At 46.3% G+C, this 27896-nt stretch overlaps 1 protein-coding gene across 5 annotated transcripts in view; it reads right to left on the bottom strand.

Moving 5' to 3' along the window:
- Nucleotides 1–1100: 1100 nt before the first annotated feature.
- EFCAB8 (EF-hand calcium binding domain 8) overlaps nt 1101–27896 on the bottom strand; it is a 74519-nt gene continuing 47723 nt past the window's right edge. For 4 of the 5 annotated variants that reach the window (XM_074406403.1, XM_074406402.1, XM_010342698.3 and 1 more), the window contains 9 exons: nt 27195–27407; nt 25400–25537; nt 19528–19746; nt 18802–18960; nt 7278–7446; nt 4213–4342; nt 2773–2977; nt 2592–2690; nt 1101–1809 (listed from right to left, as the gene is read on the bottom strand). In XM_074406403.1, the coding sequence (XP_074262504.1) occupies nt 1336–1809; nt 2592–2690; nt 2773–2977; nt 4213–4342; nt 7278–7446; nt 18802–18960; nt 19528–19746; nt 25400–25537; nt 27195–27407 (1806 nt within the window). In that variant the 3' untranslated portion in view covers nt 1101–1335. The remainder of the gene's footprint in view (nt 1810–2591; nt 2691–2772; nt 2978–4212; nt 4343–7277; nt 7447–18801; nt 18961–19527; nt 19747–25399; nt 25538–27194; nt 27408–27896) is intronic. The other variant, XM_074406405.1, reaches the window with a different exon arrangement.

Genomic DNA, 27896 nt, shown 5'->3' with positions numbered 1-27896 from the left:
GAGACCCCTGGACGAGACCCCTGGACAGACAGTGGGAAAGGCCCAGTGATGAGACCCAGAGACCCCCAGACGGAGATGGGACTCAGAGACCCCTGGACAGACGGTGGTCAGGGCCCAGTGATGTGACAGAACCTAGGCCCTTCCCTGGCCTATGCCACTTCACCAAGTGCTCAGGAGTTCGAGACCAGCCTGGCCAACATGACGAAACCCCGTCTCTACTAAAAATACAAAAATTAGCCGGGCATGGCAGTGCATGCCTGTAGTCCCAGCTATTCAGAAGGCTGAGACAGGAGAATCGCTTGAACCAGGGAGGCGGAGATTGCAATGAGCTGAGATCGTACCACTGCACTCCAGCCTGGGTGACACAGTGAGACTCTGTGTCAAAAAAAAAAACAACTGCCAGCAGAGTGGTAGTGGGGAGCCCACACTTCCACCCCTGCGAAGTGTAAAGGGAGATGGAAGAGGAGAGAGAGAGAGGAGGAGCTACCCACACGCCCCTCCGGGCTGAGCCTCGGATTGGGCAGGAGGGTCAGTGGAGAGACACTGAGACCGTCAGAGAGACCCCCCAAGAACCCCCAGCCTATAGCCCACCTCCCCCTTGCTCAGCACTAGTGGGCTGCCCCTGCTCCCTTCAGGCTGCAGGGGAAGTGTCTAGAAGGCCCCACATGCCCGAGAATGGGATCTCGAGCAGCTGAGAGGGCTAAGGGCCCAGCAGCGGTCTGGACAGGTGCCTCCAGGCCAGAGGGGAAGGACATGTGCAACTCCATAGCCAGACAGCGGCAGAGCCAGGAGGGGGGCCGCCCACCACGCTTCCAGGCCTCTCTGCACACGGGACAGAACGGGGTGCTGGGCGGGGAGTGTTTGCTGATGAGGGAGGCTGACAGACAGCAGGGGCAGATGAACAGCCACAACCCCCACCAGATGGCTGCCGGGCCTCACTCTTGCCATGAGGCTGAACCAAGTTTCCAAGCCAAACAGCCACACCCAGGTGGCCTTGGAAAGGGACTCTCCTCTCTGCCTCTGTCCAGGGCCTGGCCAGGGGACATGACTGGTCTCAGATAAGGAGGGACCTAAGGGGCCAGGGACACACACACAGCCCAGCCTCGTCGCTGTGGACGCCCACAGCTGAGAACATTTATTTTCTGTTCCAGGTTCTCTGTGGGGGCCAAAGAGAAGACAAGGTCAGGAGACAGGTGGACTTCCCCAGGGAGGCCGAGTGGGGTGGCCGGGGGAAGGGCCACATCATCTGGGTCTGGGAGGGAAAAAGCCAGGGACACCCAGGCTCGCCACGGGCGTGGCTGCCCTGCTGCGGGGCTGGAGAAGAGCGCCGGCACCTCAGAACCTGACGTGGGGGCCCCCCTTCACAGAGGGCATGGAGGTTGCCTTCAGAGGCCTTGGGGGCTGCTTGAAGGAGGAGACAGTGATCTTGGGGGTCGCTGACCTCTGCAGGGTGGACTCAGACACTGGGGAGGGGACCAAGGGGCTGGAATGGGTCGTGGAGGCCGACTGGGGCCGCAGCAAGAAGGAGAACTGGGGCCTCGGGAAGGCGGGCAAGCTGGGGTCCAGCAGCCTGGAGGCTGAGGCAGACACCGATAACAAGGAAGACGGGGAGGAGGTGGCCGCGGGCGTGCTGGCCGTGGTATCCAGGGCAGCCTGCTCCCTGCTGGGCACCAGGTCCTTCTGGATGTCGCGGGCCACCAGGCGGACGTGCCGGTCCTGCAGGTCGGGACCCCTGCCGGTCAGGAAGTCGGGCTGCTGAGTGGGCGTCAGCTCATTGAAGTGCAGGCTTCGGTAGACCTGGGGCGAGATCTGTAGGGGACAGAGTGGGGAGCGGGGACACCCAGGACCAAGAGCAGGCTCTTAGGAAGGAGGCGCCCTGAGGTCTTCCCAGGCCAAGAAGACATGTCCAGAGGCCTGTAGCTGCCACTAACCATAGCCTGTGGGCTCATGCACCCACCCAGCACCAGGCCGGGTGCCCAGCCCTGCTTTCCACCCAGTTATGGTGCGTATGGCCATCCTGTGAGCTGGGCGTGCAGACTGCCCGCTTCTGAGCATGAGGCCTTCAGCTGGGACCCTGGGTGAGGCCCCGGAGCAAAGAGCTCCTGGGAGCAATCCATGTCACGCCAGCCTCTCCCCAGCCCGGACAGGGAGGCCCTGCAGGGACGTGGCCTTCAGCGTCATATGGAGCTCGGATCTGCTCTTTCCAATGTCCCCTGCTCCTTTCTGTTCCCACTGGAGAGCCACTCCTTCCACTTACCCTGTCTCTTACTACGTGCCTGGCACAATGCCCTGGTCTGCTGCTGAGCACCATGGTAGCAGGGACATGGGTGGAAAACATGCTAACCAGCAAACCATGGAAAATGCTTGGGATCCTATAGACAGGAGCCACTCCAGGGGGGACCTTGTCCCACAGGCCCTTGAGGTTTGTTCTCAAGGACAAAAGCTGCCCATGGCCCAGAATCCTGTTAAAGGGCAAAGGTTCCTATGCACCCCCACTGTAGGGCGTGTGGGCACAAGGGTGGCTGCTGGTGAAAGCAGGACCCGCTGGCACCCGGCCCAACCTGCTGGGGAGCTGCCCCATCCCGCCTCACCTGCTGCTTCATCCAGCCGTACGGCACACTGCTGGACAGGAACCTGCTGTTCCTCACGCGTTCCTTGGGTTTATACGCCGCTCCCAGGACTTTGCTCACCTGCAGAAGCCATGCCAAGTGAAGCCTGAGAGTTGGGGGTCCCTGCACCCCTCTCCGTGCACCCCTCCCCTCCCAGCCTCACCTGCTTGTCCCTGGACTCCCACTTGCTCCAGCTGTCCTCAATGTCTTCCAGGGGGCGCTCTCCAGCCCATGGGGACACCAGGGCCATCTTCTGCAGCTTGGCCCAAGCGTCTGCCTCCTTATCTGCCTTCCCATGCAGAAGGTCCATCAGCGCCGCCTGCTCTCGCCGCTGGTATATCAGGGCCTCGGCCAGATCCCGCTGCTCCCTAGTGTGGGGGCCTTTCCTTCACAAGATATCCCCCCACTGCGAGGCAGGGCAACCCTCCCAGAAACCCTGAAAGACCCTCCCCTTCCTGGGCCTGATCCGCTCCAATCTTCCATCCCTCCCCTCAGGGCCAAACTCCCCAGAGCTCATCACTGAACCTGTGTGGACTGAGAATTTGCAAAGCCTGGATCTAGCTGGCCCAGCAGGCCCTGCCACTCTCTCCCACCACTCTATCCTCTCCACCATGCAGACCCGACATCCCATCTGGCTTTATCTGGCCCTCCCCTTGTGGACTATTTAAACGTGCCTGCCCCTGCCCCAGGCAAACCCTGCCTTTGCCTTGTTTGATCTCCCTCCACAGGACTGTCAACATGTATGCCTTGATGGAAGCACAGGAGCCACAAAGATTTTATGGGTGCCTGACAAACTCCTACTTAAATGTCAAAACCCAACTCCAACATCACCTCTCCTGTGAAGCCTTCCTTACTTGATCCACTCAACCATGGGGATGGTCCTCTGAGCTATCCCTGTTCCTAATCCTCTCATTACTTATCACATAAAGCTACAGCCATGAGTCTGCCTGTCTACCTCCCCGAGTAAACTGTGAGTTCTCTGAGGCAGGACCTGGGTCTGGATGTCCTGTATCTCTAGAACCTAGCACAAGGTCTGGCAGTCAGTAGGATCTCAACACATAGGTTCTTGAATGAACCTGAATAACTGGAGACTTGGTCAGGAATAAGGATGGAGTGGACAGAGTGGGTAGGGGATGCACTTGCAGGGGGAGAAACAAGCAGCCAGCAGTCTACCGTGCCCTGCAAATCAGGGAAGTAACACAAATGTCTGCTCAGGATCAGGGCCTTGGGCTTGGGCCTGAGCACTCCTCTGCCAGGGACCTCTGGCTACGTAGCAATGACCTCTGCAGGGAAGCCAGCTCTAGCAAACCTGGGCCTGGCTTGGGCACAGGGCCCCATACAAGCTCTTGGGTTTTTGTATTTTGCCCTATCACTGCTCAACCTTTCAGCTGAGCTGGGCTAAAACGGGGCCTGGGCTCTCCCCCCACAGCTGCCACTTGTGGAGTAGAGTTGCCTGCAACCCTCAAGCCTCTGGCCTTCCGAGGGCCCTCCCTACCCATGCCCAGCTCTACCCGACCCAGGTAAAGGCTTCTCGGGACCTGGGAAGACTCACCACCTCTCCCTCCTCAAGCCAGGGAAGACCAGGCGAGCTGTGCTCACTCACCGCAGCTCCAGATGGGAGGCCTTCCAGGAGGTGCCAGCAGAGCTGCCCTCTTCCTCTAAGCCTGCTCTGGGTTCATGAAGACCGTCATGGGCATCCTGTAGTCTTTTCCACATGCTTAGGCCAAATGTTCCTGTGATTTGACCAGATGCTGCTCAGAACGACAACTGACATACCCACCTCCTCCAAGCCCTCTGCCCCTTACCCTCTCCCCTCAAGGGTCAGCTAGCAACCCCTACCCTCAGGCCCCACACTCACCCAAATGTTGAGTGCCCATCATATGCCAGGCACAACACTGAGTACTCAACAAACATCTGGATGAGCCAGACAGAAGCCCTAGGATACACTCAGAGCTTAAACCTAAAGCATCCTGCCCCACATGTGGGCTGAGAAGGAGACAGTACTATGGCAATGACTAAATGATCCTCAGCTGGGCTTCAGGTAGCTCGTGTGTAAAACGGCAACGGCATCAAACACTCAGACACCCATCAGATGTGAGATTTAGGGTGGTGGGGGAAGGAATGTGGCTGGAGTGAAAAATAGGTAGTGAAAAGAGAAGAACTTAAGTCCTGCTCCTGGGCAGAGAATAGTGAGTAGCAGGCCAGTCTCCTGCTGCAGGATTTTTAAAGTTAAAAAAATTAAAACAGATAGGTAACAAAATCATTTTTAAAAAAATCACTGGAAAACAGTAGAAGCAAAGGGACAAGTCTTTCCAAGAAAAGCCGGCAGTGGGAGCTGCTTTCTCATCTGCGTGCATTTCCAAGTCTGCACACAGGCTAAGAATCCGAATTGGCTTAGACAGAGAGAAAACAGCAGAGCTTCTGGTATCCACTGTGGCTGGCATGATGAATGAAGTCTAGTGGAGTCCTGAATGCACAGCTGTTTTTCCTGTTAGGACACTTGCTGAGCACTGGGGAGGCTGGGGTTGTAGGTACTGGTACAGAAAATCAGAATGAGATCATTGGGAGAGAGTCCCACTGAAAGAGGAGCCTGAAACAGACACAGATTTCCTCCTTGAGAAAGCGGAAGACAGAGGCAACCTGAGTCCTCCTAAAGCTGCTATCCAACCCCAACTCAGTTCAATCCCCAACTGGTTGGAGATGCTCAGCCCTATACAGAGGAAAGAGTAAAATGCTCTAGGGGGAAACAATATCAACTAACGTCTTTACAGTCCATTTATACAAAGCCCAGGAAATGTTTGGTTTTTTGGGGTTCTTTTGTATATATGACATGTGAAAAGGCAGGCAAATATAACCAATAATCAAGAGAAGAAATAGGCATTAGAAGTGGACCCTCCAGATGATTGAGACATTGGAGCTAAAGTAGTCAAATTCATAGAAACGGCAAGTTGAATGGTGGTTGCCGGGGGCTGGGAGGGGGGAATCTAGAGTTGCTGCTCAATGGGTATAGTCATAGTTACTATACTGCAAGATGAGAAAGTTCTAGAGATCTGCTGTATAACAAAATGTGATGGTCAAGGTGGTGGGGATATAAAGGGCACTCCTAGTTTCAGTTTCTTTTTTAATTGATATATTGTGATTGTATATATTTATGGGGTATAATTTGCTGTTCCAGTACATATATATGTTGTATATATAATGATCAAATCAGAGTATTTAATGTATCCATCACCTCATGCATTTATCATTTCTTTTTGGTGAGAACATTCAAAAGCCTCTCATCTAGCTATTTTGTAACAGATCACACCTTACTATTAACCATCTTCACCCCAGTGTGTTGTGCAATAGAACACCAGAGCTTACTCTTCCTGAAATTATAACTTTGGGCCCACTAATTCACCAACCCCTTCCCATCTTCTCTATCTCCCTCCCTTTCTTAGTCTCTGATAACCACTGTTCTACTTTCTTCTTCCAAAATACCAACTTTATTATTTTTTTCTAGCTCCCACATGTGAGTGAGATCATGCAATATTTGCCTTTCTGTGCCTGGCTTATTTCACTTAACATTATGTCCTCTGGGTCCATCCATGTCACTGCAAATGATAGGATTTCTTTTTTTTTTTTTTTTTTTCCGGCACCAGCCAGGGTCCCCGCGCCCAGGCAAGTAGGGGCTGGGCCGGGCTAAGATTTAATTCTTTTTATGGCTAAACAGTATTCCATTGCATGAATATACTACATTTTCTTTATCTGTTCATCCATTGTCGCACATTTGGGTTGATTCCATATCTTGGCTATTACAAATACTGTTGCAGTCAACACGGGAGTGCAGCTATCTCTTTGACATGCTGTTTTAACATCCTTTGGATATATATCCAGTAGTGGGATTGCTGGACTATATGGTAGTTCTATTTTTAATTTTTTGAGAAACCTCCATGCTGTTTTCCATAATGGCTCTACTAATTGTTTCTTTCTTTCTTTCTTTCTTTTTTTTTTTTTTTGAGAAGGAGTCTTGCTCTGTTTCCCAGGCTGCAGTCCAGTGGTGTGTTCTCAACTCACTGCAACCTCCACCTCCCAGGTCAAAGTGAGTCTCCCACCTCAGCCTCCCAAGCAGCTGGGATTACAGGAGTGCACCGCCACACCCAGCTAATTTTTATATTTTTAGTAAAGACAGGGTTTAACCATGTTGGCCAGACTGGTCTCGAACTCCTGACCTCAGGTGATCCTCCTGCCTCAGCCTCCCAAAGTGCTGGGATTACAGGAATGAGACACCACGCGTGGCCCTAATTGTTTCTTGATATGAATGGTGGCTAATATGGGTATGTGTTTACTTTCTCAAAACTCAAGAAGCTGAACCTTCTGGTTCATATGGTTCTCTTTACATACAATGCAACAAGTTTTTTTTTCTTTAAAAAAGAAAGGAATATGCCTTATCATATATATGATTTGCAAAAATACAAATAGGTGAATAATATTGGGTGGATGGGTGAATGGATGGAAGGACAGTTTGCTGAATGGACAATTGGGCAGACTGTAATATTTAAGCAAAAGCAGTTGCTGTGGCCTCAAACTCCCTCCCCACAGAGCACGAAGTTCATGCCAGCTTATGTTCAGACAGGGACAGAGACAGGAAGGACCTTGGGCATCACTGAGCTTCAGCAGGATCCATACCAATGGCATCACCGGAGAGTTTCCAAGCCTTGACATCCCGGTCCTGGCCAGCGCTGATAACCAGCTGGAAGTCGTCCACATACAGGATGTCTGCCACACTATCCAAATGGCCCTTCCAGGTAATCAGGAGCACTGGAGGAACCAGGGAAATGGTATGACCATCCACAACCTATAGGAGACAGTACAGGAGAAATACTTATACCAAGAACACTGCACAGGCTAATCAGAACACACCCAGGACTGCAGGCAGCAGAGCCCAGTTGGAAGGGTCCTGAGACACGGGCTAGGGTTCTAAATCTGGATACATTCCACGTGAACTTGCTTGTGACCTTACCTAGGTCCCAGCACTTCTCTGGGCCTCACTGGCCCCTTAGGTAAAACCATAAAAAGCACTCGCATATGACTACATTGTTTACCAAGTGCCTCCATACAGATTATTCCATTTGAACCTCTCAACCTTATAGGAAGTATATGATTCTCACTGACTTACAGAGGAGGAAAGCGAGAGTCAGACATGTTCAATAACTAGCCTAAGCCCACATAGCCAGAAAATGATGGGGCCAGGACAAGAGCCTGAGTCTTCTACAGCTTTTCATTTGGGCATCGGGAGATGAATAGGGTGAGCAATGGGGTGTTAAATCACATTCACTATGAGAGAGTGAAACTACTTAACTGGAAAATGAGTGAAAATGACCATTTTTAAATAAAACAAGATTAACAAAGGGGGACTTATTCGGCCATATTCAACTATGGAAAGTCAGAATAATATACACTTTAAACAAAGCAACGGAAGACAACGGAAAACTCAGAAACCAACCCAAATGTATGTGAAACTTCAGTATTTACTAAGAGTGGTAATAGAAAACATGACTCAATAAACGGTAGTGGGATACCTGATAAACTATAAGAGAAACCTAAGTTATCTTTTATCTTACAACAAAATGAATACTAGGTACATTAAAGATTATATTTTCAGTGAAATCATAGAATACCTATAAAAGAATGAATCTGTGTTTATTTTATCACTAAGAAAGTGATAGACAAGGAAAGGAAAATATCACAATGGGAACAAAAACTGACTTGATCACCAAAAAATGTAATTTTAAATCATCATAAATAAAATTAACAAATGGCAAAAGGTGGGGGGGAATCGGTAATACATATGATAGACAATGAGTTAATCTTTTAATATATTTTTATGTTATTTATCTTTTTTAGAGATGGGGTCTCACTATGTTGCCCAGGCTGGTCTCAAACTCTCGAGCTCAAGTGATCTGCCCACCTTGGCCTCCCAAAGGGCTGGGATTACAAGCATGATCCACCATACCCAGCCTCACATATTTTTTAATAATTATATAACGTTTTTAGAAGATAGTTACCACAATAGAAAAGCAGGCAAAGGACATGAAGAGACAATTCACAAAGTTATACAAAGGCAATAAAATAAGAGAAGATGTCAGTATCACTAATAAACAAAGGCATATGAATTAAAATCAAAAGAAACCATTTGCACCCAAAAATCAACCAAAAATGTTTTCCTCACTTAGAGCATGTATTGATTGAATACCTTCGATAAGAAAGGCACTCTAATAGGCTCAGAGGATCCTCAGACGAATACCACTAATAATTCATTTAGGTTGTCAAGGATAAAACAAAACAGGCCAGCCGGGCGCGGTGACTCAAGCCTGTAATCCCAGCACTTTGGGAGGCTGAGGCGGGTGGATCACGAGGTAGAGAGATCGAGACCATCCTGGTCAACATGGTGAAACCCCGTTTCTACTAAAAATACAAAAAAACTAGCTGGGCTTGGTGGCGCGTGCCTGTAATCTCAGCTACTCAGGAGGCTGAGGCAGGAGAATTGCCTGAACCCAGGAGGCGGAGGTTGCGGTGAGCCGAGACCGTGCCATTGCACTCCAGCCTGGGTAACAAGAGTGAAACTCCGTCTCAAAAAAAAAAAAAAAAAAAAAAAAAAAAACAGGCCAATGAAATGCACAACTGTATAAAATTTTTGGAGTGTAATTTTGTAGTATACATTAAAGGCTTTAAAATGGCTTATGTTCTTTTACATGCTCTTTCCTTGGGACAAATCACTAGATGTGCAAATAAACAACTATGAACAACAACTAAAAAGATTTGTAAAAGACAGTATTTGCACCATCATTTTTAGAGACACCTAAACACAACTTTATCAGAACATAATTCACATATCATTTACCAATTTAAAGTGCTCAATGGTTTTTAGTATATTCAGAGTTGTGAAACGATCACCCCGGAAAGAAACTCTTTACCCAGTAGTCACTACCCAATTCCCCCAACTCCCTCCCCCAGCCTCAGGAAACCACTAATCTACTTTCCATCTCTGTAGAAAGTATATTATGGACACTCTGGACATGTCATTTAAGTGTCATCACACAATGTGTGGTATTTTGTGGTTGGCTTCTTTCACTTAGCATAGTATTTTCAAGGTTCACCCGTGTTGCATGCATCAGTACTTTATTCCTTTTCATTATTAAATAACATTCCATACCATACTTTAACCATTTGGAAGTTGACAGACATTTGGGTTGTTCGCACTTTTGTGTTATAAATGATGCTACCGTAAATATTCATGTACAAGATTTTATGTGGACGTACGTTTTCATTTCCCTTGGGTATGCACCTGGAAGCGGACCTGTCAGGTCATACGGTAACTCCACACTTACATCATCTGTTTTTTTCTTTTGCAGCTTGTTTTTGGTGTCATATCTAAGACACACTGTCTAATTGAAGGTCACAAACATTTTTCCATTTATTCTAAAAGTCTTACCTATTATATATTATATTAACTTTTTGAGGAACTGCCAGACTGTTTTCCAAAGCGACTACAGCTTTCTACATTTTTTTTTTCTTGAGACAGTTTCGCTGTTGTTGCCCAGGCTGGAGTGCGATGTTTCAATCTCGGCTCACTGCAATCTCTGCCCCCCAAGTTCAAGCGACTCTCCTGCCTCAGCCTCCTGAGTAGCTGGGATTACAGGCATCCGCCACCATGCCCAGATGATTTTTGTAATTTTAGTAGAGACAGGGTTTCACCATGATAGCCAGGCTGGTCTTGAACTCCTGACCGCTCAGGTGATCCTCCCGCCTTGGCCTCCCATAGTGCTGGGATTACAGACGTGAGCCACCACACCCAGCCAGCTTTCTACATTCTATCAAGCAATGCGTAAGAGTCCCAGTTTACCCACATCCCAGACAACTATTGCTATTATCTATAGTTATCCTGGAGAGTGTAAAGTGGGATCTCATTAGAGTTTTGATATGCATTTCTCTGAGAGCTAATGATGTTCAGCATCATTTAATATACTTATTAGTCCTTTACCATATTTTAATTAATTTATCTTTTTTATAAAGTTGTAAGAGTTCTTCATATATTCTTGATACTAGTCGCCTATCAGATACATGGTTTGCAAGTATTTTCTCTAAGGTTATCTTTTCACTTTCTTGATGATATCCTTTGCAGCCCTAGGGTTTTTTATTTTGACAGTCTAATTCATTTGTTTTTTTCTTTCGTAGCTTACTTTTGGTGTGATATCTAAGATACACTGTCTAATTTAAGGTCACAAATATTTTTCATCTATTTTCTTCTAAGTCTTATACTTTTAGCTCTTACATTTAGGTCTATGATCCATTTGGAGTTAATTTGTGTGTGTTATGAGGTAGGAGTCTAACTTCATTCTTCTAATAAAGTTATCCCTATGGTCCCAGCAGGGCATGTTTGAAAAAGAATATTATTTCCCTCCATTTGATTATCTTGGCATTCTTGTCAAAAATCAATTGACCAGAAATGTGAGAATTTATTTTTCAACTCTTAATTCTATTCCATTGACTTACATGTCTTTCCTTACGCCAGTATCACGTTGTCTTGATTACTGTAACTTCCTATTCAGTTTTGAATTTGGGAAGTCTGAGTCCTTCAACTGTGTTCTTTCTCAAGTTTTTTCTTAGTATCTAGATCCCTTGCATCTCCAAAAAGGAAAGAAGAGAGGGAGGGAGGCAGAGAGGGAGGAAGAGAGGGAAGAAGAGAGGAAGCAAGCTGGGCACAGTGGCTCACGCCTGTACTCCCAGCACTTTGGGAGGCTGAGGCAGGTGGATCACCTGAGGTCAGGAGTTCCAAGACCAGCCAGGCCAGCATGGCAAAATCCTGTCTCTACTGAGAACACAAAAATTAGCCAGGTGTAGTGGAAGTTGCCTTCCAGCTACTCAGGAGGCTGAGGCAGGAGAATCACTTGAACCTGAGAGGCAGAGGTTGCACTGAACCAAGATGGCGCCACTGCACTCCAGCCCGAGTGACAGAGCAAGACTCCAGCAAAGAAAAAAAAGGAAGAAAAGAGAAGGAGGGAGGGAGGGAGGGAGGGAGGGAGGGAGGAGAGAGAAAAGAAGAGGAGAGGAGAGGACAGGAGAGGACAGGAGAGGAGAGAAGAGAAGAGAAGAGAAAATAAAATACAAAATAAAAGAAAACAGCTGGGATTTTGATAAAAATTGCATTGAAGCAATTTGGGGAATATGCTATATTAACAATATCCAGTCCTGCAATCAATGAACATGAGATGTATTTCCATTTATTTGGGCATTCTTTCATTTCTTTCAATAATGTTATGCAATTTTCGGAGATCAAGTTTTGTACTACTTTTCCAAATTTATTCTAAAATATTTTATTCTTTTTGATGCTATTATAAGTGAAATTTTAAAAATTTAATTTTCAGATTATTGCTAGTGTCTATAAATATACTGACTTTGTATATTTACCTTATATCAAGCAACTTGTTGAATTTATTAGTTTTAATAATTTTCAATGGATTCTTTAGTTTTATGTATAAGATCATGTCATCTGCAGACAGCGATGGTTAACTTCTTCCTCCCCAATACAGATATCTTCTATTTCATTTTCTTGCCTAATTGACCTCCCAGTAAAATATTAAACTGGGTGTTAAGAGTAAACATTCTTGTCTTATTTCTGATTTTACAAAAAAGTATATAATATTTCAACATGAAGTTTTATGCTACCTGTGAGTTTTCATAAATAGCTTTTATCAGGTTGAAGGAGTTCCTGTCTTTTCTAGTTTATTTAGTGTTTTAATGAAAAAATGGTGTTTAATTTTGTTAAATGCTCTTTTTGTATCTATTGATATAATCATATGGCTTTTGTTTTTTATTCAGTTGATATGATGTATTACATGAATTGATTTTGAATATTAAGCAAACTTTGCATTTCTGGAATAAATCTTAGTTGGTCATGGTATATAATCATTTTCATATGTTGCTATTTCAATTTGCTAGTATTTTGAAGATTTTTATATCTATATTCATAAAAATATTGGGTATGTAGTTTTATCTTCCTGTGACATCTTTATCTGCTTGTGATATCAAGGTAATACTGGCCTCATAGAGAACTCTTTTGGAAGAGTTTGTAAGTAATTGACATTAATTCTTTAAATATTGGACAGAATTTACCAGTGAAACAACCTGAATGCGGAGTTTTCTTTATGGGAAATTTTATTACTAATCCAATCTCCTTACTTGTTACATTCAGGTTTTCTATATCTTCAGATTTTCTATTTTTTCTTAAGTCAGCTTTAGTAGTTTGTGTCTTTCTATGGTTTTGTTCATTTTTCTTTATTTTTTGATAATGAAAAGTCAGAAACCATACTAATGTCCAATAGTAGGTAACAAGCTAAGTAATTATAATCCCATAAAATGAAAATTTGTAACTCCATAAAGTAAAATATCATTTAATCAATGGGGATTGTGGTGTTCAAGAATATTTTCTATCCCAGGGATGCAAGGATGGTTAAACATACAGAAATCTATAACTGTGATAGACCATATTAACAAAATAAAAGATAAAAATCATATGATCATGTCATGCATCTATGATGCAGAAAAAAAATCTAACAAAATTCAACATGATAAAAACTCTTAACAGATTAGGTATAGAAGGAATGTACCCTCAACACTATAAAGGCCATTTATGATTAACCCATAGCTAATATCATATTCAATGTTGCATAGATTTTTCCTCTAAGATTAGGGGCAAGACAAGGATGCACACTCTGACCACTTTTTTTCAACATAGTACTAGAAGTCCTAGACAGAGCAACTAGGCAAGAGAAAGAAATAAAAGCATCCTGATAGGAAAGAATGAAGCGAAATTGTTTCTGCTTAATAACAACATGACTTTGTACATTAAAAATCTGGCCAGGCGAGGTGGCTCATGCCTGTAATCCCAGCACTTTGGGAAGCCGAGGCAGGCATATCACAAAGTCAGGAGATCGAAACCATCCTGGCCAACATGGTGAAACCCCACCTCTACTAAAAATGCAAAAATTAGCTGGGCATGGTGGCAGACATCTGTAATCCCAACTATTTGGGAGACTGAGACGGGAGAATAGCTTGAACCCAGGAGACAGAGGTTGCAGTGAGCCAAGTTTGTGCCACTGCACTCCAGCCTGGTGACAGTGAGACTTTGTCTCAAAAAAAAAAAAAAATTGACAAATTCAGTAAATTTGCAGGATATATTAACACACAAAAATCAGTAGTGTTTTTATATACTAACAATGAATGATCAGAACAGGAAATTAAGAATACAACTCCAGCACTTTGGGATGCCGAGGCAGGTGAATCACCTGAGGCCAGGAGTTCAAGATAAGCCTGGCCAATATGGCAAAACACTGTCTCTACAAAAAATACAAAAATTAGCCGGACATGGTGGTGAACACCTGTAACCAGAGCTACTCAAGAGGCTGAGGTAGAATAATCACTTGAACCCAGGAGGCAGAGGTTGCAGTTAGCTGAGAATGCACTACTGCATTCCAGCCTGGGCAACAGAGTGAGACTCCACCCCCTCCACACAAAAAAATAAAAATAAAAATAAAAATAACAGGAGTTCAACACCAGCCTGGCCAACATGGTGAAATCCTGTCTCTACCAAAACATACAAAAATTAGCTGGGTGTCGTGGCACATGCCTGTAATTCCAGCTACTTAGGAGGTTGAGGCAGGAGACTCACTTGAACCTGGGAGATAGAGGTTGCAGTGAGCTGAGATCGTACCATTGCACTCTAGCCTAGGTGACAGAGCAAGATTCCATCTTAAAAATAATTTAAAATAAATATAGCCGGGCACGGTGGCTCAAGCCTGTAATCCCAGCACTTTGGGAGGCCGATGCGGGTGGATCACAAGGTCAAGAGATCGAGACCATCCTGGTCAACATTGTGAAACCCCGTCTCTACTAAAAATACAAAAAATTAGCTGGGCATAGTGGCACATGCCTGTAATCCCAGCTACTCAGGAGGCTGAGGCAGGAGAATTGCCTGAACCCAGGAGGCGGAGGTTGCGGTGAGCCGAGATCGCGCCATTGCACTCCAGCCTGGGTAACAAGAGCGAAACTCCGTCTCAAAAATAAATAAATAAATAAATAAATAAATATAAATAAATAAATAAAACCAAAAACAGACAAATGAGATTTTAGACAAAATACAAGGCTTTTGGACAGCAAAGGAAACAATGAACAAAGTGAACAGCTCACCCACAGAGAGACAGAAAATATATGCAAATCATACATCTGATAAGGGAGTAATAGCCACAATAAATAAGAAACTCAAAAAACTCAATAGTCAGAAAACAACCCAATTAGAAAATGGACAAATCACCTGAAGAGGCATTTCTCAAATGAAGACATTAAAATGGCCAACAGATTCAAGAAAAAAATGTTCAGTATCACTAATCATTAGGAAAAACAAATTAAACCACAATGAGATGCCATCTTACATTGTCAGATTAGATGTTATCAAAAAGACAAGCAGTTTAAGTGCTGGTGAGGATGCAGAAAGAAGAAAATCCTTGTACGATGTTGCAGGGAATGTAAACTAGTACAACCACTGTGTTGGTCTGCTGTCATGCTGCTAAGAAAGGCATACCCGAAACTGGGCCATTTATAAAGAAAAAGACGTTTAATGGACTCACAGTTCCACATGGCTGGAGAGGCCTCACAGTCGGGCAGAAGGTGAAAGGAGGCGAAGGCACATCTTACAAGACGGCAGCCAAGAGAGCATGTGCAGGGGAACTGCCCTTCATAAAACCATCACATCTCATGAGACTTATTCACTATCATGAGAACAGCACAGGAGAAACCACCCCCATGATTCAGTGACCTCCCACCAGGTTTCTCACACCACACATGGGATTATGGGAGCTACAACTCAAGATGAGATTTGGGTGAGGACACAACCAAACCGTATCAACCACTATGCGAAATAGTACAGGGTTTCCTCAAAAAACTAAAATTAGAACTACTATATGATCTAGCAATCGCACTTCTGGGTATATACCCAAAAGAGATCAATATGTCATATCAATATGTCAAAGAAATATCCATACTCCCATGTTTATTGCAGCACTTTTCACAATAGCCAAGATATGAAATCAACATAAAGGGCCATCAGAGGATGAACAGACAATGAAAATGTGGTGTATATACACAATGGAATAATATTCAGCCTTAAAAGAGAAAAAAGTCCTGTCATTTGGGACAACATAGATAAATCTGGAGGACATTATGCTAAGTGAAATAAGTCAGGCAGGAAAGAAAAATACCACATGATCTTATTTATACATGGAATCATAAAAAGTCGAACTCATAGAAGCAGAAGGGGCGGGGCAGAGTGGCTCACACCCATAATCCCAGCACTTTGGGAGACCACGGTAGGAGGATTCCTTGAGCACAGGAGTTTAAGACCAGTCCAGGAAAAACAGTGAGACCCTCATCTCTACAAGAAAAAAAAAAAAAATGTTTTTTTATTTGATTTGATTTATTTATTTTTTGAGACGGAGTCTCACTTTGTTGCCCAGGCTGGAGTGCAGTAACACAACCTGAGCTCACTGCAACCTCTGCCTCCGAGATTCAAGTGATTTCCTGCCTCAGTCTTCAGAGTAGCTGGGATTACAGGCACGCATCACCACACCCGGCTAATTTTGTATTTTTAGTAGACACAGGGTTTCACCATGCTGGCCAGGCTGGTTTTGAACTCCTGACCTCAGGTGATCCACCTACCTCAGCCTCCCAAAGTACTGGAATTACAGGCATGAGCCACCGCACTTGGCCAAAAAAAGGTTTTTAAAAAGAAGTAGAAAGGAGAATAATGGTTACCAGAGGCTTAAAGGGTAGCGTGGAGAATGAGGGGGAGAGAATGGGAAGTTACTGGTCAAAGGGATACCAAGTTTCAGTAAGACAGGAGGAATAAGATTTGAGATCTGTTGCACAGCAGAGTGACTACAGTCAATAATATATTGCATCCTTCAACACAACTAAAAGAGTAAATTTTAAATGAATCACCATAAAAACTGTAAGTAAGTGAGGTGGTAGATAATGTTTTTTGGGTTTTGTTTTTGTTTTTTTGAGATGGAGTCTGGCTCTGTTGCCCCGGCTGGAGTGCAATAGTGCAATCTCAGCTCACTGCAACCTCCGCCTCCTGGGTTCAAGCGATTCTCTTGCCTCGCTGGGACTAGTCATGCGCCACCATGCCCGGCTAATTTTTTTTGGATTTTTAGTAGAGATGGGGGTTTCATCATGTTAGCCAGGATAGTCTCAATCTCCTGACCTTGTGATTCCCCCACTTTGGCCTCCTAAAATGCTGGGATTATAGGCGTGAGCCACCGCGCCCAGCCAAGGTGGTAGGTATGTTAATTGGCTTGATGTAATCATTCCACACGTGTACATAGATCAAAACATCACATTGAACCTCAGAAATGTAAATAATTATGATTTGCCCATTTAAAACAATACTAATAAAATTTTTAAAGAAAAAATATTTGACGATACATGAAATTCTAGTTACATACAATATCATCCCAATTGTTTAAAATATATTGTTATAAAACTAAGAGCATATGGTCAGGAACACAGACGCTGGAGTCAGACAGACTTGGGTTTAGTCCCAGGTCTATACTGGTTGCTACTGGAGCTTAGACAAGTCTCTCAGCTCTTCAGTTTCATTACTTCCTCATCTGAAAAATAACATTTCCCTCACAAGTAATTATGGAGATTTATTAATGCATATATAACATACTAATCACCATCTCTGGAACACTGCAAGCAGTACATATTATTGTTATAATGATTGTATCAACATGATAAATTCTTCACATGCTGATGCTGTGGGTAACCAGTTCCCAAGAGATTTGAATACAATGACATTCTCTTCATACCAAAACTGACTGGCCATAACACACTCATGCAGAGATTCAGAAGGCATGTAAGACTACAAGAGGGCTCTCAAAATTGCAAATGCATGCAACCCTTTCACCTAGCAACCCACTTCCAAGAACGTCTCTTACAGAAATGCCTTCACATATGTAAAATGACATTCACTATTCACTTTTGTGTAAGATTTTTTTAAAGGCAAATTTACCTTGAAAAGGGATAATGTGCTGCTATGCAAAGGTCTCTAAGAGGTATCATACAGCAAGAAAAGCAAGATGAGTTCCAGTGTACGTGAAATGCTACCTTCAGGGGAAAATAACTTTACACATTTCTGTTTGCATAAGTAAACACTGGAGGAATACCCAAAAATCAACACAACTGCTTATTTCAGGGACACATGAACTGTTTTGGGGGAACAGGAATGGGACCCAGACTCTTCGCTGTAAGCCTTTTTATGTTATCTGACTTTTTAAAACTTTTATTGATGTATAAATATACACACAGAAAATTGTATATAAGTGTACCACTGAATTTATTTTTTTTTGAGACAGAGTCTTGCTCTGTCACCCAGGCTGGAGTGCACTGGTGCAATCTCAGCTCACTACAATCTCCACCTCCCAGGTTCAAGCAATTCTTGTGCCTCAGCCTCCCAAGTAGCTGGGATTACAGACGTGTGCCACCACCACACCCGGCTGATTTTTGTATTTTTAGTAGAGATGGAATTGTTGGTCAGCCTGACCATGCTGGTCAGGCTGGTCTCAATCCCCTGACCTCAGGTGATCCACCAGCCTTGGCCTCCCAAAGTGCTGGGATTACAGGCAAAAGCCACTGCACCCGGCCCACCACTGAATAAATCTTTAGAAACTGAACACAACTGCATGATCAGGCCCACTGATGAGTCAGAACATTGCCAACCACCCCAGAAGTCTCCTTCGTGATTCCTTCTAGCCTCTCCAGTCTCCCAACAAAAATGATCATTTCTACTATATACTCTTCTGTGTCTAACTTCTTTTGCCTAAATTGTTTGAAGAGTTCTACATTTTGTAGTAGGTAAATTCATTTCTGGTGCCAGATATATTCTGTAGTTTTTTTCTAATTATTTTCAAGTCTACGGTGATGAGTGTTTGGGTTTTTTCTCATGTGGCATTATTATGAATACTAATTCTACCAACATTTTTGCTCTTATCTTTCAGTAAATGTATTTCTCTTGGGTATGAGATAGTCGATGATCCTAACTCAACTGTGGGGCTCAAAGGCACTTTGCTGAGCAACCCTCCAGCAATCCTCCTACCTCTTTATCCTCCCAGGAGATGTAGTATGGGAAGCTGGTCCCAACCTGCTGAGGAATTAAGAACCGGAACTTGTTGGGTGCTTCGGAGTCAGCCTTGGCCCCACTGGATTGGAATGGCTGTTTATCAGCGCATGTACAGTAATCCTTGATGTCCCAGATCTAGACACAAAGTGTGGGTTAGTGGCCTCACATGCCTTGACCCAGACCCCAACTCACTATGTGGGCTCCTCCCAGACCCTTCCTCTTCATATGTGGACGATGTAAGTTCTAACTTACATCTCTGAGATACCTCACTACTCAGGGCCAGAAAGCGCCTTAGGGATCTTCTAGGCCAGACTCCAGGATTAGCAGGCAGGCAGGGTGTGACTGGCTCACCCCTGCCTCACATCTTGCCACAAGGCACAAAATCAGCTCCTGAGCCAGCTGATCCTAGATTAGCCACATGACTGGGGGATGTGGGAGTTGGAGAAGACAATGATGGAGCCTGGAATTCACCAGGGAAGGCTTCCTGGAGGGGCCTTTTGAACCAAGCCCCCACTCATGTCACTGGGCATAGCAGAGTAGGGGACGACTCCTAAGGTAGCCCACCCTCCTCCCTGCATTGTTTGACAAATGGAACCAGTACCCAGAGGGAGTAGGAGCCAGGCAAGGACCATGTGCAGCAAAGAGGTGGCTGCACGCTTGGTTGGCACCAGCCCCTCGATCTCAGTGCCGGTTCTTCCTCACCTTGATATATCCTCTACAGTCCCCTGTGATGAGGATCCAGTCATTTTTATCAGTGGCCATGGCACCCACGACAACATCCCCAGGGTCTAGGTCCACAGGAAACTTCCCCAGCAGGCCCCCATTCCCGTGGATGGACCAGGCGTAGATGTAGCCGTCCATGCAGCTGCTCAGCAGGGCAGCTGTGTGTGGCAGGCGAGGCCTGGTCTGCAGGAAGATTATCTGAGGGAGAGAGGAGGGTGTAACTCAGCAGCGCTATGAGCCACTGTCGCATGGTGCTGAGGGACCCCAGCAAGTCACCACCCCCACCTGGTCCCCCAATTTCCCAGATGTCCGATGGGAGTGGTGATGGTGCTCCCACCCTTCCTACCCAGCTGGTGACAAGAAACATCATACCTCTTTGGAAAAAAAGCCAAGAGCTAAACAATAGTTTCAAATGTTCCCAGTTTTGCTTGAAAAATCAAAACCATAAAAAAATTAAGATGCACACAACTTTTACAGTAGTCATTAACCGTCATTTTAAAGGATGTGTTTTAAATTGTCATAAGCGCATTCCAGATGATTAAATATTTTTCTAAAATGTGGTTCCTCATAGTTGCACAGGATTCACCAAAGTGATGTGCCACAAAGGTCTCCCATGCCTGAACTAGGGAAAAGCTGAGGCAGCCATTCCAGCCATTCCTCTGCCAGCCCTGGGACGGTAAGAGCAGGCAGGGTGAAGCTGAGTGAGCACTCAGGGCCTGGGCAGCACTAGAGAGGGATGGCCCGCCTAGAGCACGGCGTCAACTGCATGGCCAGCATCTGTTGCTTATAGTAGAGAAAAGCACAGTGGGAATGGTGGCCCGAGGCAGAACAGAGCCATGTGGCCACAAGGGACAGGTAACCAACACTATTCCTTTTGCACTCAGCATCCAGCCCCCTCCAACACATTGGCCTGCTCATTTTGGAAAGAGCTGCTGGACTAAAGTTATGCATTTCAGTCTCACTCAGCCCAGGAACCCCAGATAGTTTCTCAACCATAGGACCTAACAGCCTCCCTGTGGGTCCCTTCAGAAGAAGCCACTGCAGCTAGTAACTAGCTAAACTCCATATAATTTGGAGCAATTTTCCACTGCCCGCCATCTGGTCTTTCCCTACTACAGAGATGGCCAGGGGCAAGTACTTCATCTAAAGACTGTCAGGGGCTGGGCACAGTGGCTCAGGCCTATAATCTCAATACTTTGGGAGGCCAAGGCAGGATCACTTGAGGCCAGGAATTCAAGACCAGCATGGACAACATGGTGAAACCCCATATCCACTAAAAACACAAAATTAGCCAGGTGTGGTGGCTCATGCCTATAATCCCAGGATTTTAGAAGTCCAAAGCAGGAAGATCGCTTAAGGTCAGGGGTTTGAGACCAGCCTGGACAACATGGTGAAACCCTGTCTCCATTAAAAACACAAAATTAGCCATGTATGGTGCCACATGCCTGTAATCCCAGCTACTCAGGAGGTCGAGGCATGAGAATCACTTGAACCCAGGAGGCAGAGGTGGTAGTGAGCTAAGATTGCGCAACTGCACTCCAGCCTGGGCAACAGAGTGAGACTCCATCTCAAAAATAAATAAATAAGTAAAATTAAAAATAAAGACTGTCAGGGACACAGCTGGTCCTGGATCTGCATCCTGGGCTCCTTCCTAGTGCTCTTTCTGCCATGCCCCACAGTCTTCTGGGATGGCCAGAAAGAATGGGAAGGAAGACCCGACAGGTAAGATCCCCACCCACTCCCCAACAGGCATCCTTTCACCAGCCCACCTAAGCCCCTCTTCCACTAAGGATAGGCTGAGATCAGAGGTGACCCAAGCACTCTGGACTCTCTCCAGGGCACCACCCTAGAATGCTTCACTCTGCCCACCAGTGCCCAAGAGAAGGGACCCTGCTACTCAAGGAGTGGTGCAGGTGGAGACAGTGCACCTTGAAGCCAGAGGTGAGGGTCAGCGTCCAGAGGGGGCCAGCCTTAGACAGTGACCAGCAGGCCCTTATAAACACAGACACACAGACACAGACACACACACATACACAGATACACAGACACACACAGACACACACACAGATACACACACACATATACACACATACATATGCACACACAGACATATACACAGACACACGTGCACACACACACAGAGACATACACAGACATACAGATATACACACACAGACACACACACATACACAGATACACAGACACACACGCATACACAGATACACAAACACACATACATACATATGCACACACACAGACATACACACACACAGAGACATACACAGACACACACATATACACACACAGACACACACACAGACACACACATACACAGACACAGACACACACACATACACACACACACTCACACTCACAGAGCCCTACCAGCCAGTGCCTCAAATCTCACCAATGACATTCAATCCTTCAATCGATACTTCAAAAACAAAAAATAATACACATAAATCATTAAGTTCATTGTCTGGCAGATATTGAGAGCTCAATAAATACTAGTTAACCACTGAAACATAACACAACATAGCAAAAGCTTTCTAGGAGTGTGTTTCTGATCCTAGAAACATGCAATTCTCTGTTCAATCAAGATTCATGATACAATCCTTATGACATGCAGATCACCGGGCCACATAAAAAGTCCAAGGAATTCCCAACAGTGGCGGCACAAAGAGTGAAAAGAACTTGAACTTCAAGAACAAACAGACCTAGACTCAGGCCCTGGCGCTGCCAGAATCTTAGGCAAGTCACTTGACCTCATTGAGCCTGTTTCTTCAGCCATAAAATGGGAATAATAGTACATATTGCCCAGGGCTGCTTGATGGACAAAATGAAAACAACACATGTAGCTGGGCATGGTGGCTCATGCCTGTAATCCCAGCACTTTGGGAGGCCAAGGTGGGAGGACTGCTTGAGCCCAGGTCAAGACCAGCCTGGGCAACATAGGGAGACACTATTTCTATAAATATTTTTTTTTAATCAGCCAGGCACAGTAGCACACCCCTATGGTCCTAGGTATTAATACTCAGAAGGCTGAGATGGGAGGATTACTTCAGCCTGGGAAGTGGAGGCTGCAGTGAGCCATGATTGTGCCACTGCACTCCAGCCTGGGCAAGAAAGACAGCTGAGACCCTGTCTCAAAAAACAAAAAATAATGAGCGTGTGCAGTGGCTCACACCTGTAATCCCAGAACTTTGGGAGGCCGAGGTGGGTGGATCACAAGGTCAGGAGTTTGAGACCAGCCTGGCCATCGTGGTGAAACCCCATCTCTACTAAAGATACAAAAGATTAGCCAGGCATGGTGGTGGGCACCTGTAATCCCAGGTATTCAGGAGGCTGAGGCAGGAGAATCGGTTTAACCCGGGAGACAGAGGTTGCAGTGAGCCAGGATTGTGCCATTGCACTCCAGCCTGGGCGACAAGGCGAGACTCCCTCTCAAAAAACAAAAAGAATAAGGTAACAAAAGAATAAGATCAATCTAAATTCCTCTCATGAAAGTATATCCATGCTATAGACTTACAGAAAAAAGCACATGGCAGGACATAGCTATTATTTTATATTACTAGTCAAAAAAAAAATACAAGGCTAAAACCAACCTGCTAGCAGTGACTGCTGCTGTTAAGAGTGGGATGGAGTAGGGTGAGACATGGAGGACTTTTCTTTCTTTACACGTACTTCTTTTTATTATAAACTACTATCTTTACTTTTAAAAATTATTTAAGGTTTTTTGTGGGGCCTCTTTGTTTTTTAAAAAAAAGAGAAAAAGAAGGAAGAGGTCAGGAATGGTGGTTCACTTCCATAATCCTAACACTTTGGGAGGCTGAGGCAGGAGGATCGCTTGAGCCCAGGAGTTCAAGACCAGCCCGGGCAGCATAGTGAGACTGCATCTCTACAAAAAAAAATAATAATTATTAGCTGGGCATGATAGTGCATGCCTGTAGTCCCAGCTACTCACAGGCTGAAGAGGAAGGATCACTAGTGCCCAGGAGGTTGAGGCTGTAGTGAGCTGTGATTACACCACTGCAATCTAGCCTGGGTGACAGTGAAACCCTGTCTCAAGAAAGAAAAAAAAAAAGTGAGGAGAGAGAAATATTCAGAACCTGGAGGAGAGAACATGCAGCAACTCCTGGCTCTCCCTCCCAACACTGCAAAACCCAGCTCTCAGGACACAGCCCCCGTCGCTGGGAGCTCAGACACGCCCATCCCTCTCTATGCCTGACATTACCGTCACCAGAATCTGCACTCAGTATCTAGTTTCGCCCTGCCCACCTCTGCACTCAACACTAAACTCTGCACTCGGCACCTAGCCCACCGTTGGAAATCCCCTCTGCACTCAGCACCAGGATCTGCACTCGACACTAAACTCTGCACTGGGCACCTAGCCTGCCTCGGAAATCCCCTCTGCACTCAGCACCAGGATCTGCACTCGACACTAAACTCTGCACTCGGCACCTAGCCTGCCTCGGAAAGCCCCTCTGCACTCAGCACCAGGATCTGCACTCGACACTAAACTCTGCACTCGGCACCTAGCCTGCCTCGGAAATCCCCTCTGCACTCAGCACCAGGATCTGCACTCGACACTAAACTCTGCACTCAGCACCTAGCCTGCCGTTGGAAATCCCCTCTGCACTCAGCACCAGGATCTGCACTCAACACTAAACTCTGCACCCAGAACCTAGCCAGCCGTTGGAAAAACCCCGCCAAATTTTAAAAGAAGCCCCGCCAAAACCTGCCCAATAGCATTTTGCCCTGTCCAGCCCACTCACCAGAAATCCTGCCTACCTACAGCAGCTTGCCATGTCCACGTCCTGTTCTCCACAGCCAATCAGAGCACCTTCCCTCCCTCTATAACCCCATGCCTGAGAGGAGTCAGGCGAGACTTCCCTGGTCTCTTTCCCTAGGACCACAGAACCTCACCCAGGAGCCAAATAAATTGGCATCTAATTGTTCTCATGCAGGCCTCAGTTTCCTCATTTTAAACTCGGCAATAGACCTCACAGAGAATAAACCTTACAGCCCCCTTGTTTGCAAGTTGCTGGTCCGCGGAGCTGGGTGGTGGAGCAGGCCGGCCACACCCTCACTCAACTCTGATTTGTATTTTCAGGAGGGGGAGTCAGTGTCACGGTGAGGGGTGTCCAGGTTCAGAAAGGAGAAGGTTCAGGAAGGAGAACAGAGATGAACCCACGCCCAACTCATGTTCGGTATAAAACACCGTCCCAGCGAACAGGAGGGCGTTCTAACTGGAGTTTGGAGATGCTGCCTCTCCTGCCTCCTAGTCCAGAGGAAATACTGCTACTCCCAGTCCAGGGGGGACACTGCTCACCTCCATAGGCACCCCGACTCCACCTCCTGGGTAACTGATAATAGTTTAGCTGCGTCCCCATTGAAATCTCAACTTTAACTGTACCTCCCAGAATTCCCCTGTGCTGTGGAAGGGACCCAGGGGGAAGTAACTTTATCATGGGGGCCTGTCTTTTCCCAGCAATTCTCGTGATAGTGAATAAGTCTCATGAGATCTGATGGGTTTATCAGGGGTTTCCGATTTTGCTTCTAATTTTCTCTTGCTGCTGCCACGTAGGAAGTGCCTTTCCCCTTCCGCCATGATTGTGAGGTCTCCCCAGCCATGTGGAACTGTAAATCCAGTTAAACCTCTTTCTTCCTAGTCCTGGGTATGTCTTTATCAGCTGCGTGAAAACAGATTAATATAGGAGCTCTCCCCAGACGCCACAGCTCTTACTTCAGAATCCCAAGTGGCTCCATCCTCTCCAAGATGCCTCCCAAGCCCCATCCTGACTGCCCACTCCCCGGCTCACATCCCACTCCCTGGCTGATCATGGCCAACCTTCTCCACCGAGGCACTGGATTGAAGCAACATATTCTTCTGCAATTCTTCTTTTCTCGTTTCAGCCTCTTTGTAAAGGGACTGTTGGCTACGGATCTTGCTTGGCTGCCTGGATGAGCCAACAGCACTGGAAGGTTTCTGGAAGGAAAGAAAGATGGGCACCCAAGTCCCCATGAGGGTGTTTCCCTTCCCCATGGGGGATCAGAGACCGTAGGAAGATTATAAAAGAGGGTGGCACTCCTGAGCCCCCGCAGCAGGTACACTGCCCTGGGAAAAGCAGCTCGGTGGATCCTGGAAACATCCACTTTAAGTTCCCAGAAATTTTGTTAGAGCAAAATTGGGGCAGAGACTTGAGTTTGCCTCTGGGGAAGACTCTTTGTCCTGGAAGAGACCATCCTGGTTAAATGAGGATAAAGACCGGGCATGGTGGTTCACACCTGGAATCCCAGCACTTTGGGAGGCCAAGGCAAATAATTTCAAGCCAGGAGTTCGAGACCAGCCTGGCCAACATGGAGAAACCCTGTCTCCAATAAAGATACAAAAAATTAGCATTAGGAGAAATACTTAATGTAGATGATGGAGTGATAGATGCAGCAAACCACCATGGCATATGTATACCTATGTAACAAAACTGCACATTCTGTACATGTACCCCCGAACTTAAATAATAATAAATAAATAAATAAAAATAGAAAAAATTTAGCTGGGCATGATGATGCACACCTGTAATCCCAGCTACTAGGGAGGCTGAGGCAGGAGAATCTCTTAAACCTGGGAGACGGAGGTTGCACTGAGCAGAGATCACGCCACTGCATTCCAGCCTGGAAGGGTCCATCTCAAAAAAATAAAATAAAAATAAGGATAGAGGGGCAAATATACCCATCCACTCATTGCCCTAGAAAATTTGAAAGCAGTGGCGTAACCTCTGGTAACTCAAAGATGGTATGAGTGTCTTGTGGTAAAGTGTACACATCTTACAGCAAAACAATATCCTAGCAGATCATGTTGAATCGAGGTCTAGACTGCCCTATGCCTACCAATTATTGTGTGTCTGGGGAACGTGGTGGCTCTCACTCAAGCCTCAGCTCCCAGGAATGGAAATCAGACTTTGACTGTGAGAACAATCTGGCTGGTTCCTCCTCCTCGATACAAGAGATTATTGCCCTGATGGTGGAATACCGTCCTCACCGCTGAAAGTTCAAGGGCAAGCCATTTCCTGCAAGTAGGAAAAGTAACTCCTCCTGCTCTTTCTCCAGACTCCCTGTAAAATAACACTGCCAGCCATTCTTGGAAAGGCTAGTCCTGGAGCAGAAACGAGGCTCAGAGGAGGAAGAGAGTGGTTTGTCTGGGTCTGGGTCTCAGACTCTTGCGGCCTGGCCTCCAAGCGGCTGAGGTCCCCATGGCTCACCTCTGCACCGGGGCCAAGGTCAGGTGACCTGCGCTTGAGGACTGAGAATGCAGCCCAGGATCTAACATCCAATTTTAGGTTTTCGGGGCTGTGTTCTCTTTGGGTCCTGCCTTTCAGCTTTCAGACTTTGAGGCCTGGTATTAGCCATGCCCTGGAAAGGGACCAAGCCCCAGCTCCAGGTTAGATTTCAGTTGGATTTTAGTCCAGTGGGACTAAAACTGGAGGGTGCCCTACCCAGGCCCACAATGGGGAAAACAAGTGAGTTAAAGGACCTAAAGGCACTCGGGAAAAAAAGTGCATCCTAGTAAGAAAACACACACACAGCAGGTGTGTGAATGCTGGTGGCTGGAGAATGAGGGTCGCTTCTGGCTGGGCTCTCGCTCCCACCTGCTGGGGCACAGGTCTGTCTGACTCGCTGTCTCTCGGGCACCTCATCACTGGGGGAGCCGACACCAGGCTCTGCCTCAGGTTGGTACTGGCCCCAGACTTGGGGCGGAGACTGGAGAGCTTCTTGCGGGTCTTGTATGCCCACTTCTTCCGTTCCACACAGGGTCCGCTGGGCCCCTGGCTTTCAGCCAGGCAGTAGTTCACATCTCGTGCCTGTGCCAAGGAGAAAGCAGCCCCTAAGGCATTGCAATGTCCTAGAGGTAAATTCTGGGCTGCCCCAGATCAATGCCAAAACCACGGGGCCCTCCAGCCACCCAGGGCTTGCTTCCCAGAAACCTAGCCCCCTTGAAGACATCAGCCCAGAGCTTCTAACCCATTCCTGGCCAGCTGCAGTGCCTGGAGTCCCAACAGGCAGGACACTGCTCCCATGAGGAACTCAGTCTCCTCATCTGTCAAATGGACAGTGGTTTCCAAATATTTTTGGGGTTACCTTTAATCTCAAGGGAGGCTCCGAAGCATAAAATCGATAAAAAGCTGAGCCATTCTGGGGGAAGCCCCAGCTACCAGAGCCCCCCTGCAGAAGCTTCCAAGCATCTCTCCCCAACACATTTGAAAAAAACCACTGGATGAGGTGGCCCCTAAGGTCCCTTCCTGCTTTGATCTGCTGAGATATGGAAATTTGGAGACTGAATGGGTTGCCTT

This window comes from Saimiri boliviensis, chromosome 9 (genome assembly GCF_048565385.1).
Source record: "Saimiri boliviensis isolate mSaiBol1 chromosome 9, mSaiBol1.pri, whole genome shotgun sequence".
In the NCBI taxonomy this organism is placed as follows: domain Eukaryota; kingdom Metazoa; phylum Chordata; class Mammalia; order Primates; family Cebidae; genus Saimiri; species Saimiri boliviensis.
Note: the sequence above shows the minus strand (reverse complement) of the source record. Positions and strands in the feature narration are given on the sequence as shown.